At 39.6% G+C, this 15563-nt stretch overlaps 1 protein-coding gene across 3 annotated transcripts in view; it reads right to left on the bottom strand.

Annotated features, from left to right (window-relative positions):
- The window catches only part of sgcd (sarcoglycan, delta (dystrophin-associated glycoprotein)), a 295835-nt gene that overhangs the window by 66638 nt on the left and 213634 nt on the right, over positions 1–15563 (bottom strand). For all 3 annotated transcript variants that reach the window (XM_044222301.1, XM_044222300.1, XM_044222299.1), the window contains 3 exons: positions 13598–13699; positions 5011–5098; positions 2421–2540 (listed from right to left, as the gene is read on the bottom strand). In XM_044222301.1, coding sequence (XP_044078236.1) covers positions 2421–2540; positions 5011–5098; positions 13598–13699 — 310 coding nt within the window. The remainder of the gene's footprint in view (positions 1–2420; positions 2541–5010; positions 5099–13597; positions 13700–15563) is intronic.

Below are 15563 nucleotides of genomic sequence, written 5' to 3'. Positions count from 1 at the left end.
ACCCCAATCAGAATAAACTTTAAGCTTTAACCCCATTACGTATAGAGGTTTTATATATCTTGTACCCCCCTTTGAAAGTCTGGATCTAATGGACAAATGCTCCCCAGAGGATGAACTCTTTCCATTTTGAGCCTTGCTCTAGTACCACCCTCAGGTTACAGCCCTAATATGTCTTAGTCATAAGGCAGATTGCCCTGAAATCTGCTTTTAATTTGCAAGGTTCCAAGGGACAAACCCTTGTGTGTCACAAGAGTCACGCAACAGCGATCACAGCAGTTGCTTTGGTAAACATAAGCTTGTCATGTTTACTGATGTCAGGATTTGTGGATATTAAAGTTTGATACTGAATTGCAGAGACAGGTGAATATTTATAATATAGTTTTGACTTTTAAATTAATACTTCATCAAAAACAACTCCTTTCTGTTAAACATCTCACAACACTACCTGTCCCCGCCCCCCATCACCACCCTCCATCTGCGTCTCCCTCTGTTAAGAGGAGCACTTTGCTGGGGTGCGTGACAGTAATGAACTCTGACTAAGTAAGGCTGGAAAGGATGTAAATGAATGTAGATGAGGATGAAGAGTAATTGTTCACATATAGGGCTCTGAAAGGTGTGTGTCAGAGAAAGTAAGAGAGAAAGTCAGAGGGAGAGAGAGATAGCGCACCCATGGGAGCTCTTAAGTGGAAATGTGCAGCCCAGTCAAGAGGGAGACACTTCAAATATAATTGATCTATTAATGAGATTGAATGGATGGATTGATGAACGGGTGGGTGGATGGATGAGTGATGGTGAATGATAGCAGATGGAAGTATAATGGTAAATGATGTTAGAGAGGAAACAGGAATAGGAGAAAGAAAAGACGTTTTTAAGTCGGATGGAGGACTAGATAGGGAATGAACGAAAATAAAAAAAACTAAAAATGAGATGAACTCTGAATCAAAGACATCACGACTTCAGAAAAACATGTGCGTGTTACTTGTCTGGTGCTTAACATCTAGTAGATTCTGTAATTTTTGATATCTTAATTACAGTATGCTGACTGCAAGTTATTTTAGTTCCCTCCCAATTATCCTGCTATATGAGTGAGTGAAACAAAATATAAGGCACGAGCGATGATTAAATCAGTGCTTGAACAGCATGGTCGGCTGATTTCTTTAAACCTAATTAATACACAGATAGGTTTTTTAAGTCTGGAAAAAAGTCTTTTATGTTATTTCTCATGTTTGGAAGCCCTGCTCTCTACACCAAGTGGAGAAGAATAGAAATATTAATCTTGTTCATATTTTCCATGGCGTCATTATCAGCATCTTATTCTATTCAGTATAACTTTCTTATGGTAGCCAAGGTCTCTTACTGCAACCATATTTACTTACACTTATTCTATTGGCTGGATTCCAGCAAATATTTACATGATAAATAGATGTAGATACAATAAATTGTTCCAGAGCTCAGAACCTGGACATTTTGCATCAAAATTGACTTGAGGACTGACAACATCTTGTCATTGATAGCTGCTACCTAGGTCACTTCTGAAATCATGAGAGTAGCTTTCTGATATAAGTTCAAAACATTTCTAAAGCTTAGTGTTAATCTCTTAAACCTCACTGACCTGCTGGCGGGTCACTCATTACAAACTCATGCTGCCCAGCAAAACATGTTCAAACCTACAGAACTTTTAGCTTAAATGAAGAGCTGGAGCACTATGATACAGAATGTATATGACACTGTCAGACAGTGTTGGATAAGAGCATTTTTCTAACCATAAAGCTACTTAAGGGGAAAATAGAATGTTACCCCTAAACTGTATGTTTAGGGGTTAATACATTTATACCATCATATGCATAATATGTTTACACAATTATCTTATTTATGACTTAAGGAATGGAACATAGTTCATAAATATTCTTGTATATGGTACATGTATGTAAGTCTTTTAGAAGTAAAAGTACTATGAGAGAGATTCTCAGCATGTTTCACGCGAGCTACAGTGTCTTCATTTAACAAACATCACATCATATAAACAATTCTGTCTATCCTTACAGAAACAGTGGACAAAAAGAGTCCCTATGAACAACCTACTAATGTGGTATTTACAACTTGTTGAACTCAAGTTGTCACGTATGCTGACGTATTTAAAAATTCTAGAGCTCATGGAAGGTTTAGAAAAAATGCAGGAAACAACAAATTACCAACATTTTTTTCAAAAAGGGAACAAAGTGATTGAGCAGCTTAAACTCCTTGATGCCAATATCAAAACCAGCCACAACCAAACAAAAATCAAAGTCACAGCAACAAATATCTGTGTACCTTTGGAGAAAGAAATATGGTCAGTAAAACATAATGTCCTCTCTTAGAACACGACCAACATTGATTTCACACTTTGGATCCCGGTCAGTTTCCGTCAGCTGGTCACTCACCCATCACTCGGAGCCTCTCGGCACCCACCACCACCTCCTGCTCATCGGCGGAGAAGAGGAGCTTCCCAGAGGTGGATTTGACTTCAAACATCTTGCCTCGTGCTTTAAATCCACTGGATCCTAAACCAAACACACAGAAAGAGATGAGACATCAAAGAGGCGCGACTGGAGCTGCAGCTGATTTCTTACTGAATTACCTCAGTATTTGAAAATTTAAAGGGCATTCAAGTGGAAGACAATCAAGCTGTCCTGCAGGGCTTGCTGACTTATGCAAAAGAATACTCTTTACTTTTGAACTAAACCCCATCATACCGTTTATGAATTTAGGTTTCATTCATGAGACTTTTTTGTTGCAAACAGCTGCCTGCTGCAGCTGGAAACAAGTAAAATAAACGCAGTGAGACTGAATCAAGAGAGTAAAGTTGTGGGCTGAAAGCCAAAACAATAAGCTGAAAGATGCTACAACGCACCGTAAAGCTGAGGGGGACTGCAGAGTCTTTCACATTATGCATAAACATTTGACTCATTGTTAATATAAAAATATTGACAGCTGGTTTAAAGCAGGATGTGCAGGTTTAGCTCTGACAAAACGGCATGCTGCTTTGGAAACATCAGCACCATTTTGATTGAGATTTCATCTCTTGAAACTAGACTTCAATAATGAAAGTCTGATGGCATCTAAACTGTTGTCAGTCAACACTTTTGAATCTAGAAAAGCATAAGTAACAAAAATAACGAAAGGAATAGAATAAAGAAGCAAAACAATGTTGAGAAGTTTCATTCCGTCTGCAGCCGGCCTCATCAGCAAGACCTGGGACCCCCACTGACACTGACTCTCATCCTTCACTTCACTTCACTCTAATTCTTCTTCTGCGAAACTTTATCACCTGTTGGTGAAAGAGATTTCGACCATGAAATGAGTGTAAAAAACACAAAGTCACATTTCATTGAAAGTCTGCAGGGAAATACTGAGACTCAAGCTGCCAAAACGGTGACTGGTGTCACGACAAACAAGAAATAGAAAATGTAGACAACTCCCTCCAACTCAAATTGCTTTGTCTCATCTGGTGGCAGAAAACACTCAGCATTGGGGGTGACTGATTGACACGTGCACAATTGATTCTGTCACTCTCCATCTGGGATGTGAAGTTCCTCCCCATACACAAATGCCGCCTAGTCATCCAAGGGAAACATCCGAGCAGACTTCGTCTTCCTCCTCTTCAGACCCAGAAGGCAAATGTCAGCGCACTTCTTAACGTGAGAGACACTTCCTGTGCATGTTTACACAAAGTGATTTCCATTCACAGAAGACTGCCAACTCTATTAGAGTGCGACAGGCGGAGAATGGGGGAATATAAAAGAAGAAAGTGCATAACAGAGTTATGGTGGAGTGACTGAGGCCTCTGCTGGCACTGTTAAGGGGAACAGTGGCAGAATTTATGACGTAGTAATGTTTAATCCTGGAAATGAGGCAATGACTCCTTACAGTTAGATCAGTGGTTCCTAACTTGAGAGTCTGGATTCCCAAAAGGGTCCCAAGACAAATCTAAAATTGAAAAATGATTAAAATGATGGGAAATAATGGATCTGCTACAAAAAGCGTGGTTTTCTAATCTTTGTGTTAAGGTGAAACACTGGATAGTTTTACGTCATCAGGCCTCAAATGAAATAAAGGGAAAATCATGATCAATGATCCCAATAACCCTACAAAGCCTCATCATATTTAAAAAAATACATGCATAGGTGTAGTGCTGCCACAGCACACCGTAACGCCACTTTTTTTCCAAGTGAGGAAACAGAATATTCGCAGTTTGCATAATCTGGTTGAAATTCATATAGATCTTTAAGCGCTTGAAGATCCAATCATTACTAAAGCATATGTCATGCAAGAGAGCCAATAAAAACAAATGGAATGGTCAAAGTTGATTTGATTGATTCACGACGTCAACTCATACATTGAGTACAAAGAAAACATTCCACCTTAAAAGTTGCCCGTAGCTGCCTAAATAATTTTTTCTTCAATGAAACCAACAACAATGAAAATGAAACCATTTAAAACACAAACTGCTTGTTTTCATTTGCCTATATTGCTTAATGCCACGCTAATTACAACCTACTACATCCATGGTATCGCCTAATACTACCAGATGTTTGGCTGAATGTCGTGTAATATTCGCAGAACGATAAACTATTCCTAAAGTCAGTCTAACATTTGATCGTTTGCTCAGTTATAGTTGACTAATGTATGTAAACTTGCCACTTGCAAACAGGCCTTCAAAATGGGCCACAATTTAACCGTGCGAGTTATATGTGCACTCCGGTACAAATAGCACCGCACCTCTGGATATATGTTCCAAGTGGCAATAAAGTATATGAAATGGGAAGATTGTCCAGGGTTGACTTTAAGAAAAATTTTGTTTTGTGGGGAAAAAATCTAGTGGAACATTTTACATGTCGTGCATCTGTTGCAGCTGATTTCATCAGTGTTGTCAGGTTTGATGTTTCTGAAAAATGAAAACATGTATCATATCAAAAGAAAACATCAATAAACTACATGAAAGCAGTTTGTGTTTCTCCTGCTGCACCTTACCTGTTACAAGTTGTGTGAGCAGCTGGTTGTTGCTGTTGACGATGTTGACCGACACGTTTCTGGATGACTGCAGGAACAGCGGGCGGCCCTATGGAAGACATGGACAAGGTTATTTATTGAGCTGGGTTTGTACTTTTGTTTGTACTGTATTGTGAAGACCCTAATTGACATAGTACATTTACAAGTCCCTAACCCTTACATTGACCATCATAACTATATGTTAGGAAAACATATGACTGACTGTATGCTGCTCTGCCACCTCTACGGTGAAGGTCGTGTTAAGTTTAGACACAGAAACACGGTTATGGTTCTGGAAAAATCATGGACATGGTTAGGGTAAGGACATATTTGTCTTTTCAGCCATCAAGGTTGAAAGAAACTAATGTTGGCTGTTGTAGTCTGTTGTAGTACTGTAGTCCTATTCTCTCTATGTCTGATGTCAAAGTCAGGCATGGATGGTTGCCAACCTCCTCCCTACGACATTTTGAGATGGTCACCCTACGTCTGACATTGCTACCTTCAGGCTACACAGATTACTGTAACAAACGGAAGGGTTGTTTGTTCAAGCACTTAAAACATGACAAACGACCAATGCTGTGTTTTTTAGGAGAGGAGTGCCCTTATGTTCCAGAACGTCCTCACTCTCAAGCTGTAAACTTATTCTGGTCCTCACAAAGAAGTATAAGACCATAATCCTTTTTATGTTGTTTTTTTTAATGTCCTTTATGGGGACAGCATGGAAGTATACTGAAGGTGCACACTGATGTATTTGCCAAGACCTTGTCTTAGTATGAAGCAAAAAAAGAAATAAAATCCTTAACTGACTGACTGACAGAGGTGGACTTGTAATGTTAATGTTAAACAATCATCTTTTAACTATTGTCACAAGTTGCGGGGTTCTAGGGATGGCAGTGTCAGTCAGTGGGTCCAGACTGGCCTCTCTAGAAATATATTTGATCAGTTGCCATGAATTTTTTTTCATGATCCCAAGAGGATAAATCCTGATGACTTTGTTGACCCTGTGATTTTTAATCCAGATATCATCCCCTTAGGAAGCATTGTAACTTGGTTGATCCCTTTACAATTCATCTAACACCATCATCAGGTCAAAATTTCTATTTGTTCTTTATGTCCAAATACCTGCTTAACTAATGCCATTCCCATTTAGCCCAGCTGTACTTTGTGTTTGGTGTTAATAGCAAATGTTAGCATGTAAACAAACTAAACTAAGATGGTGAACATGGTAAACATTATACCTGCTGAACTTCAGGTTAGCACTGTCATTGTGATCATGTTAGCATGCTGAAGTTAGCATTTAGCTCAAAGCACTGCTGGTCCTAAAGTACAGCCTTATTATTCAATATACCTAACTGTCCTCTATGTGTAGATTAAAATGAATGTGGGCCAGGGGTGTAAAGTAGGGGGCCAATGGCCCCTTCCCTAATTCCTACTCCCCTACTTCCTGCACCCTTGCTCGGACCACACCCATCTTCGAAGTCTGCCTTCACTTCATCTCAATTACACACCTGCCAAGTTTCGTGACTGCATCTTGTAACGCTATCACGTTGACAAAATATAAACACTTGGTAAAGTACTCAAAATCACTTCTAGGGTAGTTCCCATTACAGTTGGTGTCTCCAGAACCACATTTTGCCATGATGACACACACAAACACAAACACAGACTCACAAGATGAAATTAATACAATCCACGCTGTTGCGGCTGGTAAAAAGTACAAGAGCATATACACACACAGAAACATGCATACAAGTGTATGACTTCACACTCAAACACACACCCCACAACTGACCAAGCGCAGAGACTTCAGACTTCAGCCTCCTGCTCCGTTTGATAACTTTCATTTCCCAGAGTGCCCTGCACCTCTGTAATGCTGATCACGTCGGACACTCTTTCTGTGCCCGACTAATCTTCATGCCTCAGTCAACTTCTTAATTAGAGATAACGGCCTGACCATTGTGCTGCGCTCGCAGCTGAGGAGGGGATATGCCTTGTGTGTATATTACTGATAACATTATGGCTCTTGCCAAACTTATTGAAGTTCCCACAGTAAATACACCAAATGTATGATATGCAAGTATGATATGCAAGCAAGAAGTTATTACAATAACAATGTGGTGTGAACTGAATGTAAAACTTACAATAGGTTTGAAAATAGTTGATACATAGACGGCGTGTCAGTTAACTGTTAACTGTGGAGTCATTTGAGTATGTCAGATTTGACAAGTGCACTCCGTCTTTGTGCTCAGGTTGAGGGGTGTGTTTGTGAGTAAATTCGTCAGAATTACAATTCTAGTGTAATCTAGTGGTTGGTAAATGTTGCTGGGTAAGAGAAGCTTTTTGGTTTTACCTACATTTATTTCAAGCACACTTTGTCTCACACCAGTGCACACACACAGAGCCCAGCTTCTATAAGTGCTCTTGAGGATCCAACTTAAACTTCTTTAAAACTATAGTGAGGCAGTTTTCTGACAAACTGTACATTAAAGCCAGAAATAAAAAAAAGGATTGCATCTCTACAGGGATTGAATAACTGCCCAAACACACAAGACAGAATAAAACAGAAGAACTGACCATGTGCTCAGACTGAGGCTCTGTAAAAGCTCAGCACAGCTGTAGGCAATGAGTGCTAACAAGTTAGCAGTGACTCCTCAGCACGCTGACACACTGCCACACACTCTTAATTCAATTAATTAAACAAAACAAATACAAAACCCTGAAAACACCACTGCAAAAATCTTCAAGTCCTTTTTTGTTTCACTTGTTTTAAGAAAATAAGACTTAATAATGATCTGTTTCCATACACTTTGCAATAACAGCGATCTTACAGACAGGGGTGTATCCAGGGAGTGGCCTGGGGTGGCAAAGGCCACTCCTGAAATCTGATTGCCCCCCCAGGTGCCACCCCATTATGCTAAACTATAATTGGCTGTCTGCCTGGGACCTTAGTGGAACCAACTGTTTGAGGAGGAGACTTTAGTTTATAGGTCCATGGTCTACTTATCTTTTAAATTAAAAATGTAAACACAGGAATAGAAAAAAGTGTAAGATACTGTTAGTAATTAAAGTAGATATGAGTAGTGGAGACAGAAATGGTAAATTAATGCTATTCTGACATGTGTGTGTGTGTGTGTGTGTGTGTGTGTGTGTGTGTGTGTATGTATGTGTGCATGTATGTGCACACGTACTTCATGCCACCCTTGCAATAGTCAGTGCCACACTAGGGCCAATGGACACAAGGACCAGTATCAATCAATCCATTCATTCATTCATTCATCCCTTCATTCGAGCAGTGGTTCTACTCCGACCTCCCTCTCCTCCTCTTCCTGAGAGTGAGCTCTGCCAGGAAACTTGAAATGACTTTAATATACTGCTATATTTGCAACACTAACATTGTGAGAGAAACTTAATTCCACCTGCATTGCATTTTTTTCTCATTATGAGCGTACCTGCAAAATGTTCACACAAAACTTATCTCCAAAACATTCCTAATTTCTATTCCTTCAATTGAATTGGAGCAAGACACAGGACATGTTTACATTTAACCAAAAACACCATCTTTCCCTAACCTCAGGACTCGAACCCTGGATCTTTGGTATTAAAGTTATTGTACGTCCACTATGCACCCCAACCATTTTTCTACAACCTCCATACGGTACAAAACTGAAGCCCTTCCTTCAGTGGAAAACACTGCCAGTGAACATCATTCAGGCAGCAAATATGCTTCCATCAAAATGTTATTATAATTACTGAAAAGTAATTAATAATATATAAACAGAATTTCTATGAAACAGGTGTGTCATTTCTTTTCTCATTTTGACCACTTGTATCCATTATATCACTCTTATCTCAATCCTCCTAATTCATAATTCATACTCAGAGCTAGGCTGATGAGAAACAGTGAAAAATGGGACAGTCTATGTTGTGCTAATGAGCTCAGGTAATGCATACAATGTTGTTTTTCTTCACAAGCACCAGGCTTCAAAACCACACCTACAGAGTACAGTGTGCTATGTTTCATAGCAGCCAGCTTATTGTTGCATCTTTCTGCACTTTTCCCCCTGCAACAGTCTCTTGAAATGCCTCAGAGAGACTACTGCAGGAGTCCTTTGGGGTAGTCTGCGTACAGTACATGTGTTTAGTTTGTTGTCGTGTGGTGCCTCTGATCCACTCCGCCTCCCTCTTCTCTTCGTTACTAATGCAACAAGACCATATTACTCCCAGCAGGATGCCTCTCACACAGAGAGGAACACGGTGATAGAAAAAAAGAGAGAGGAGTTAAAAGAAAGACTAGGAGAAAGACATGTTGATTGGAGTTGGTTATAGAAATATTTCTTGGACGCAGAGCTGCTCCAAAGGCTACAAAAAACTCACTGGTTAAATTAAACCTCAGTAAGTTGAGCCAAAGGACCAATTTTTGGGAGCAATGCATTGGCTCTTTCATAAATTCAACCTTGTCTTATCAAAATAATAATATTGCCCAGGCTCACTTTCTTGAAGAGTGCACAGGTATTGTAACAGGATATCAAGATGCAGGTTGAGATTGGTGGTTGAGTAGTGGTGGATGGTTAGCTGATTAATCAACTGATCAATTGCTCACTTATTTAAAAAGTAAGATCATTTATCAAGTAAAAACAGAGAACATTTGCTGCACCTATTCTCATAGGTGAGGATTTTGTTGATTTTGTTCATTAAATAATCACTGTAAATTGGGTCTTTGGACTGTAGGCATCACATCATCCAAAACAAAAATAATCATTACTTGAAGCAACTTCATTAGGATTATATGTGGCATCATTAAGCTAGCTAATACGAGCTATCCAGCAAGTAATTAAGGCATTTTTTAAAACCTGCATTTACTGATTTTTGCGTCACTTGGGGGCAGCAGAAACAAGCTGTGAACACAACACTGACATATTATCATCTTTTAAGTTCATATGGCAAACTTGTTAGCATACTTGCTTATTAATACATCAAGCAGATATAGCACAACATTAGCTTTCATTTGGATTCATATTTTTGACAACTTGACCAATGTCCAATATTCACTCCCCTTTTAGCTCTGTTTTGGTCTCAACTAACTCCCAAAGGGGAAATATTTGGCTCTTTAGCTGCTAAATGCTTCACTGTGTTCACCAGCTAGTTGATAACTTTGTTGATATGGAAATACCGATAAGAGCAACTTTAAGTGATGTGCTTGCTCTGTATTATTCTATGTTATATAAGCTAATCTATGATACTATAATGTCACAGCCACTTTCTGAATCTGGTCTCAGTCTTGTTAGTAAGCGCTTTTCTATCACATTCTGGACACAATGTCTCAATTCACTTGAACTGAACAAAGCCAAACTCAGAGAAAGATTGAGGGCTCAAAAACAAAAGACAAGATAAAAAGAGACATGGATAGAAGACTAAATAGGAAAGACACAGTGGAGGAAGTACTGGGCAATACAATGAGACCAGACTGCAATAATATTAACAGAGCAATAACTGCATCACACAGCAGGAGTCGTCCTTGGTTTCATATTTTTATATCTGTCTGTCTATCCTTTCCTGGACTGAGCACTTGTCTTTTCCCATCAGCTCCTCCTTGGTATTACTATTCCTCTCACCTCCTTTGCTAAAGCTACCAGCCATCTATCCTTCTCTCTGTCCTATCTTCTGTTTATTTCTCTAGTGTTTTGTATCTTGTCTCCCCTCTTACCTCCCATTTTCACTTTCCTTTTTCTATTCTGAGTCTCTTTCTATTCATCTCCCAACTGTCCGTCCAATTGTCTCCAATATTTTCAGGAAATATTTAAATTTTACAATAGTAAAAGAAATCTTTTGCACTTTCAATACTGGTCTGGTACCATCATGTGTTTTTATTTTATGAGCAAAGATGACTACAACAGCCAATGCTAAATATCCTAGCTGTATCAATCTGTATGCTGATGATTTCATACGTTGGCTTGCAACAACAACACCTGTCTAAACGTAGTGCTAAATTGATGCACTAGAGAGCTGCAGTCATTCACAGGTACTTCTTGTACCGCTTGGTGAAATCGGGGCTTCATTTTAATATGAATATTTTACCATGCCATAATATCACACTGCGAACATGCTGTGTTTGTTTGAGTCTGTGTTGAACTTGGCCGCCTCCTGCGCATCGCTGCCTGTCAAAATATGCTCGCTGGCTTCCCATCTCTCTCTTTCTAATTCAGTCCTCCTCCATCTGTCTCCCAATTTCTGTCTTAGTATTAGTACTTCTTCTCTCTTATTCCTCATCTCCATCTTCATCCTTACTCTGCTGTCTTTTGCTACCTCACTCTCTTATGCTCCTCTCTGCTCTCCCATCTCCATCGCTCATCGTCCCTCTCAGCTTGCATAAGGTCCTAGATAGCAGAGATAAAGCATGCTGCTCTCTTGTATTATAAAGCCATCAGTCCACTACCTGCACACAGCGATTATTACTGCCAGAGTAGAAGAGACAGAGGGAGAGAGTGCCTATCCCTTTATCATGCCATCTCTCCATTTCTCTGACATCTCTAGGCTTGGATACTCACCTGTAGTTGTTATAAGCACAGCAGGAAGCACATCAGGATGTTAATTTTGTAAACATAATATACCAGGGGACCTCAGACAGACTTTGCATTTGAAAGATTTCCTGCAAGAAAACTGATGCTGAAGTTGTTTCTCTGTGCAGCACGCTAGACACCATGTTGCTAACACTGCCAGAGTTGTTGCATGCGTTTGTTTCCCCACCAAGACCACCTGGTCAGACAGGTGCACTGATGGGGCCATATGGTGTTTGTCATGATGTCGTGTGTTATCCTCTTGTCTCGCTATGACAAGACATGACATGAAATTACATGACATGACAGGACTTGTCTTGTCTTGAATCGTCTCATCTTGTCACAACACGACATGACACCACATGCAGCACCATGGCAGGTCACATCAAAGCACATCTTGCTTTGTCTTTCTTGATTTGTCCTAACATGACACACAACATGTCTTGTCTTGTTAAAATTTCTTTTTTTTTATGATGTGACATGAAATGATGTGACGTGACATGACTCATGTCTTATAATGACATGACACAATATGTTTTGGCCTTGCTATGATATGGTGCTACGTTGCTTGCTATTCTCTGAAGTGGTGTAGCATGGCCTGACTCAAAATGACATGTCTTGTTATGACACGACACACCATGTCTTGTTTTGGAACAACATGACATTTCTTGTACTGTCTTGTTATGACATGACATTTCTTGCCGTGATGTGACATGTTGTGGCATGACATGATTTGTCTTGTCTTGTAAATTTTAAAATACCAGAATAATTCCAGGCAGTTTGCGGGTAAAAATCTCTCGAAGTAACTGATTTTGAAGCTGAACAAAAACCCAACTGACTGTCACATAGCCAGGGTTCATTCCAAAGACCCTGCCTGTGCTCCTGATTTACTGGTCACTGTACATTCCAGCCTTATGGTCACAATCTTTGGGTAATGACCATAAGAACAGAATCACAGGCACAATTAGTTAAAATGACTTTTACTGACAGGGTATCTCTGCTCAGCCTTTGGGGCAAGATGTGGCGCTAGGACATCAGGGAGAAGACTGGACTACAACTACTGCTCCTTCAGCTCAAAAGAATAATTTCCTTGTGGAGGTTTTCTGAGAGGACACACAATGACAGACCCACAGCACATCCTATCTGTCCTGGGAACGCTTCAGGATCCCCCAGGAAGAGTGGATGGAGAATAGTACATTTGGGCTACTCGGCTTAGTCTGCTGACACTACAACCAGACCCAAATGTGTACTGTAGCAGGAGATGGATGGATGGTTTTCAGCTACCCTTGTGAGAACATGTAGTGTAGTGCCTTTCCTTCCACAGAATCTGTGTCAGGGTGATTTGGATTTGCCTCTCCAAACAGAATTTAAGCTTTGTTAGAGCAACATTTAGACATTTAATGAAATCAATACAAGATGTGAAAAAAGGTGGAGTGGAAGTACTTGTAGTTTGATGCTTCCAGTATGAGTCCCAACAGGATTGTCTCACATGCGTTTTCCACCGTGTAAGATGTAAGCTTCAGGACTCACACTTCACACTGTCAAACTCACAGTCATTAGACACTTATCTCTTCACACCATTGCACCCTCTCACCTCATCTTGAGGGTTGTCATTCACCCAGTGTTACACTACTCAGTCTATGTTTTACAGCTGTGGCTAATCAGTACACAAGATTTCTTTTTCAAGCAAGTAATTTACACTTACATTGATCTAACAAAGGCAGTTTTGCATTAATTTGGGAAATGCTATATGACACTAACACACCGCTAATGTAATGATTGCTTATGCTTGTGCTGATTATTCCAGGAGTGATGTAGCCTAACCTGTGAGCTAGGTGTGATGGCTCTGTACAACTCACATGTGGCTGTCCCTAAAGAAAAGATATGCTGTTTATTCTCAAAGGTGTTGTGAGCTTAGCATCAGTAGCATGGCTAGCGTAGTCTTTGCACAGAAACCAAACACCAACAAACTGAAACTAGCAGGATACACGCGTGTCTTTCTGTGAGTGACTTACTGGTTTGGATTGGATTTCTTTGGCATAGAGGGGTTGGAGGAACTCAGAGTCCCCTTCCAGTTTCAAGCCTTTCTCTGTTATTCTGAGGTTGCCCATGCCGTCCTGGGAGGAACAAAGACACAGTCACAATTAGTTCATATTCTCTCCTTGTCTTTTTAGAGCAAGTATATAACAACTGGTCATAAATTCCATGCATATATCCATATCCATCCTTAACCGTAGTTTGTTAAATACAAATCACTGATGTGTCGGTCAAATTGCTGATGCAGCCATTAAAACAACAACTCACTATTTTGGCATCTTTCTGCATTGTGCCAAAACACGCTCATCACGACAGTACCTGACAGTTTGATTTGATCCACAAACCACACTCAGTTTTTCCTAAATGCTAGATATTTGTGATATGATTTGTGGTTCACTTACGAGCTTTATACCTTATATCATGGCCTTCCCCAGTGAACAGAACCTGCTTAAGTTCCATCACATGACCTACAGTAAGTATGGAAACTTTGGTCACGTGACAACAGATGGTCGTATATGAGGGGGAGATTGTAACTATTGTTTCTGTTCGGATAAGGTCTTGAGTGACGTCCAATGACCTCCCAGATCAAATGCAACCACCCATTGTCAGGTGACCAAAGTTTCGTACTTGCTTAAAAAAGCTAATAAGTTAATACTGAGTGTATCAAAGATATGTGTTCCCAAGGGCAACAATGGACCTCGTTTAAAGACATTAAATAAGGTACAGGCTCAGTTAAACCTGTCACAGATGGGTATAGGATGATCATTAAAAACAGTCTTGATGTCACAGAGAGGTAACTAACATTGAAGTTATGTGAAGTTTTATTATATCATTTTGTTATTATTATGTTTTCTCAAGGATGAGCCAGTACAGCGCTCGTGGACAAGCCAAGACTCTTCACAGTGTTCTCTTCATGTATTTCCTGCCAATATGGTGCAGAGCCATGAACATGAATTGCTGGCTGTATTCAACACCTGCCATTTTATTTCTGACACCTGCAGTTTGATAACAAACACCTGTTATTTATCTATTTCGCAAGATGGCAGTGTGGGGAAAAATGGAACTTAATATCACACATGCCTGATGGTGTGAGGAAAGATGTTAGTTTGTTGACACACTCACTGGATTACCAGGTACAAACTCTGAACACTGTACACAGAATCATTAAACTTTCTCCCTTGTTGATCAGCTGCCCTAATCTCTTTTAATCTTTTTTAATGCAGTGACAGTGGTTGATACTTGACTTCAGCATTAGTATTACAAACTGATCTATTGGCAAACATGGCGTACACATTGCTTACATAAACAGAACCCAGGCTCATCCTATTTCTTACTATCAAATACAAGATATGTTGTTCAAAATTGACTGAACAATGCACTGTATATTCAGTGTATCACAGCCATCAATGCAAACTGAGAGCTCAGAAGTATCCTATCATGCTAATCATGTGAGCAGTATTTACATATAAGAGGAGGATTGTGAATTTTGTGCAATATTGAGTCTAAAATGTTATGTTTAATAGTCTAAATTGATAAATAGATACTGGGTTACTAGGATGTGACGAGTACATAATGATTTAATGTGCAATTTTACAAAACGTCATATCATCCAGTTATAAAGAAGTTCATTCACCTGACTGAACTGAATTTCTTTTTCAGTCCCTTTATGGTAAAAACAACTCAATTATAACTTCAACAAGAAATTTGATAAGCCTGAGTCAAAATTGCACCCTTCACTCATTTACACTTCCATATTTTGTTCTTTGTCTAGTTTACTTTTTCAGGGACCCACAGGATAAATTTAGTTTCTCTGGAAGCCAAGCTCATTTAATCACGGCAAAACACCAAATGCTTGCTGTATTTAGTAAATTAAGCAGGCATAAAATATTATTTCATAAAATTGGGTAAATAAATTAGCATAGCGGCTGACGGAGAATGAAATTC

Source organism: Siniperca chuatsi, linkage group LG14 (genome assembly GCF_020085105.1).
Source record: "Siniperca chuatsi isolate FFG_IHB_CAS linkage group LG14, ASM2008510v1, whole genome shotgun sequence".
In the NCBI taxonomy this organism is placed as follows: domain Eukaryota; kingdom Metazoa; phylum Chordata; class Actinopteri; order Centrarchiformes; family Sinipercidae; genus Siniperca; species Siniperca chuatsi.
Note: the sequence above shows the minus strand (reverse complement) of the source record. Positions and strands in the feature narration are given on the sequence as shown.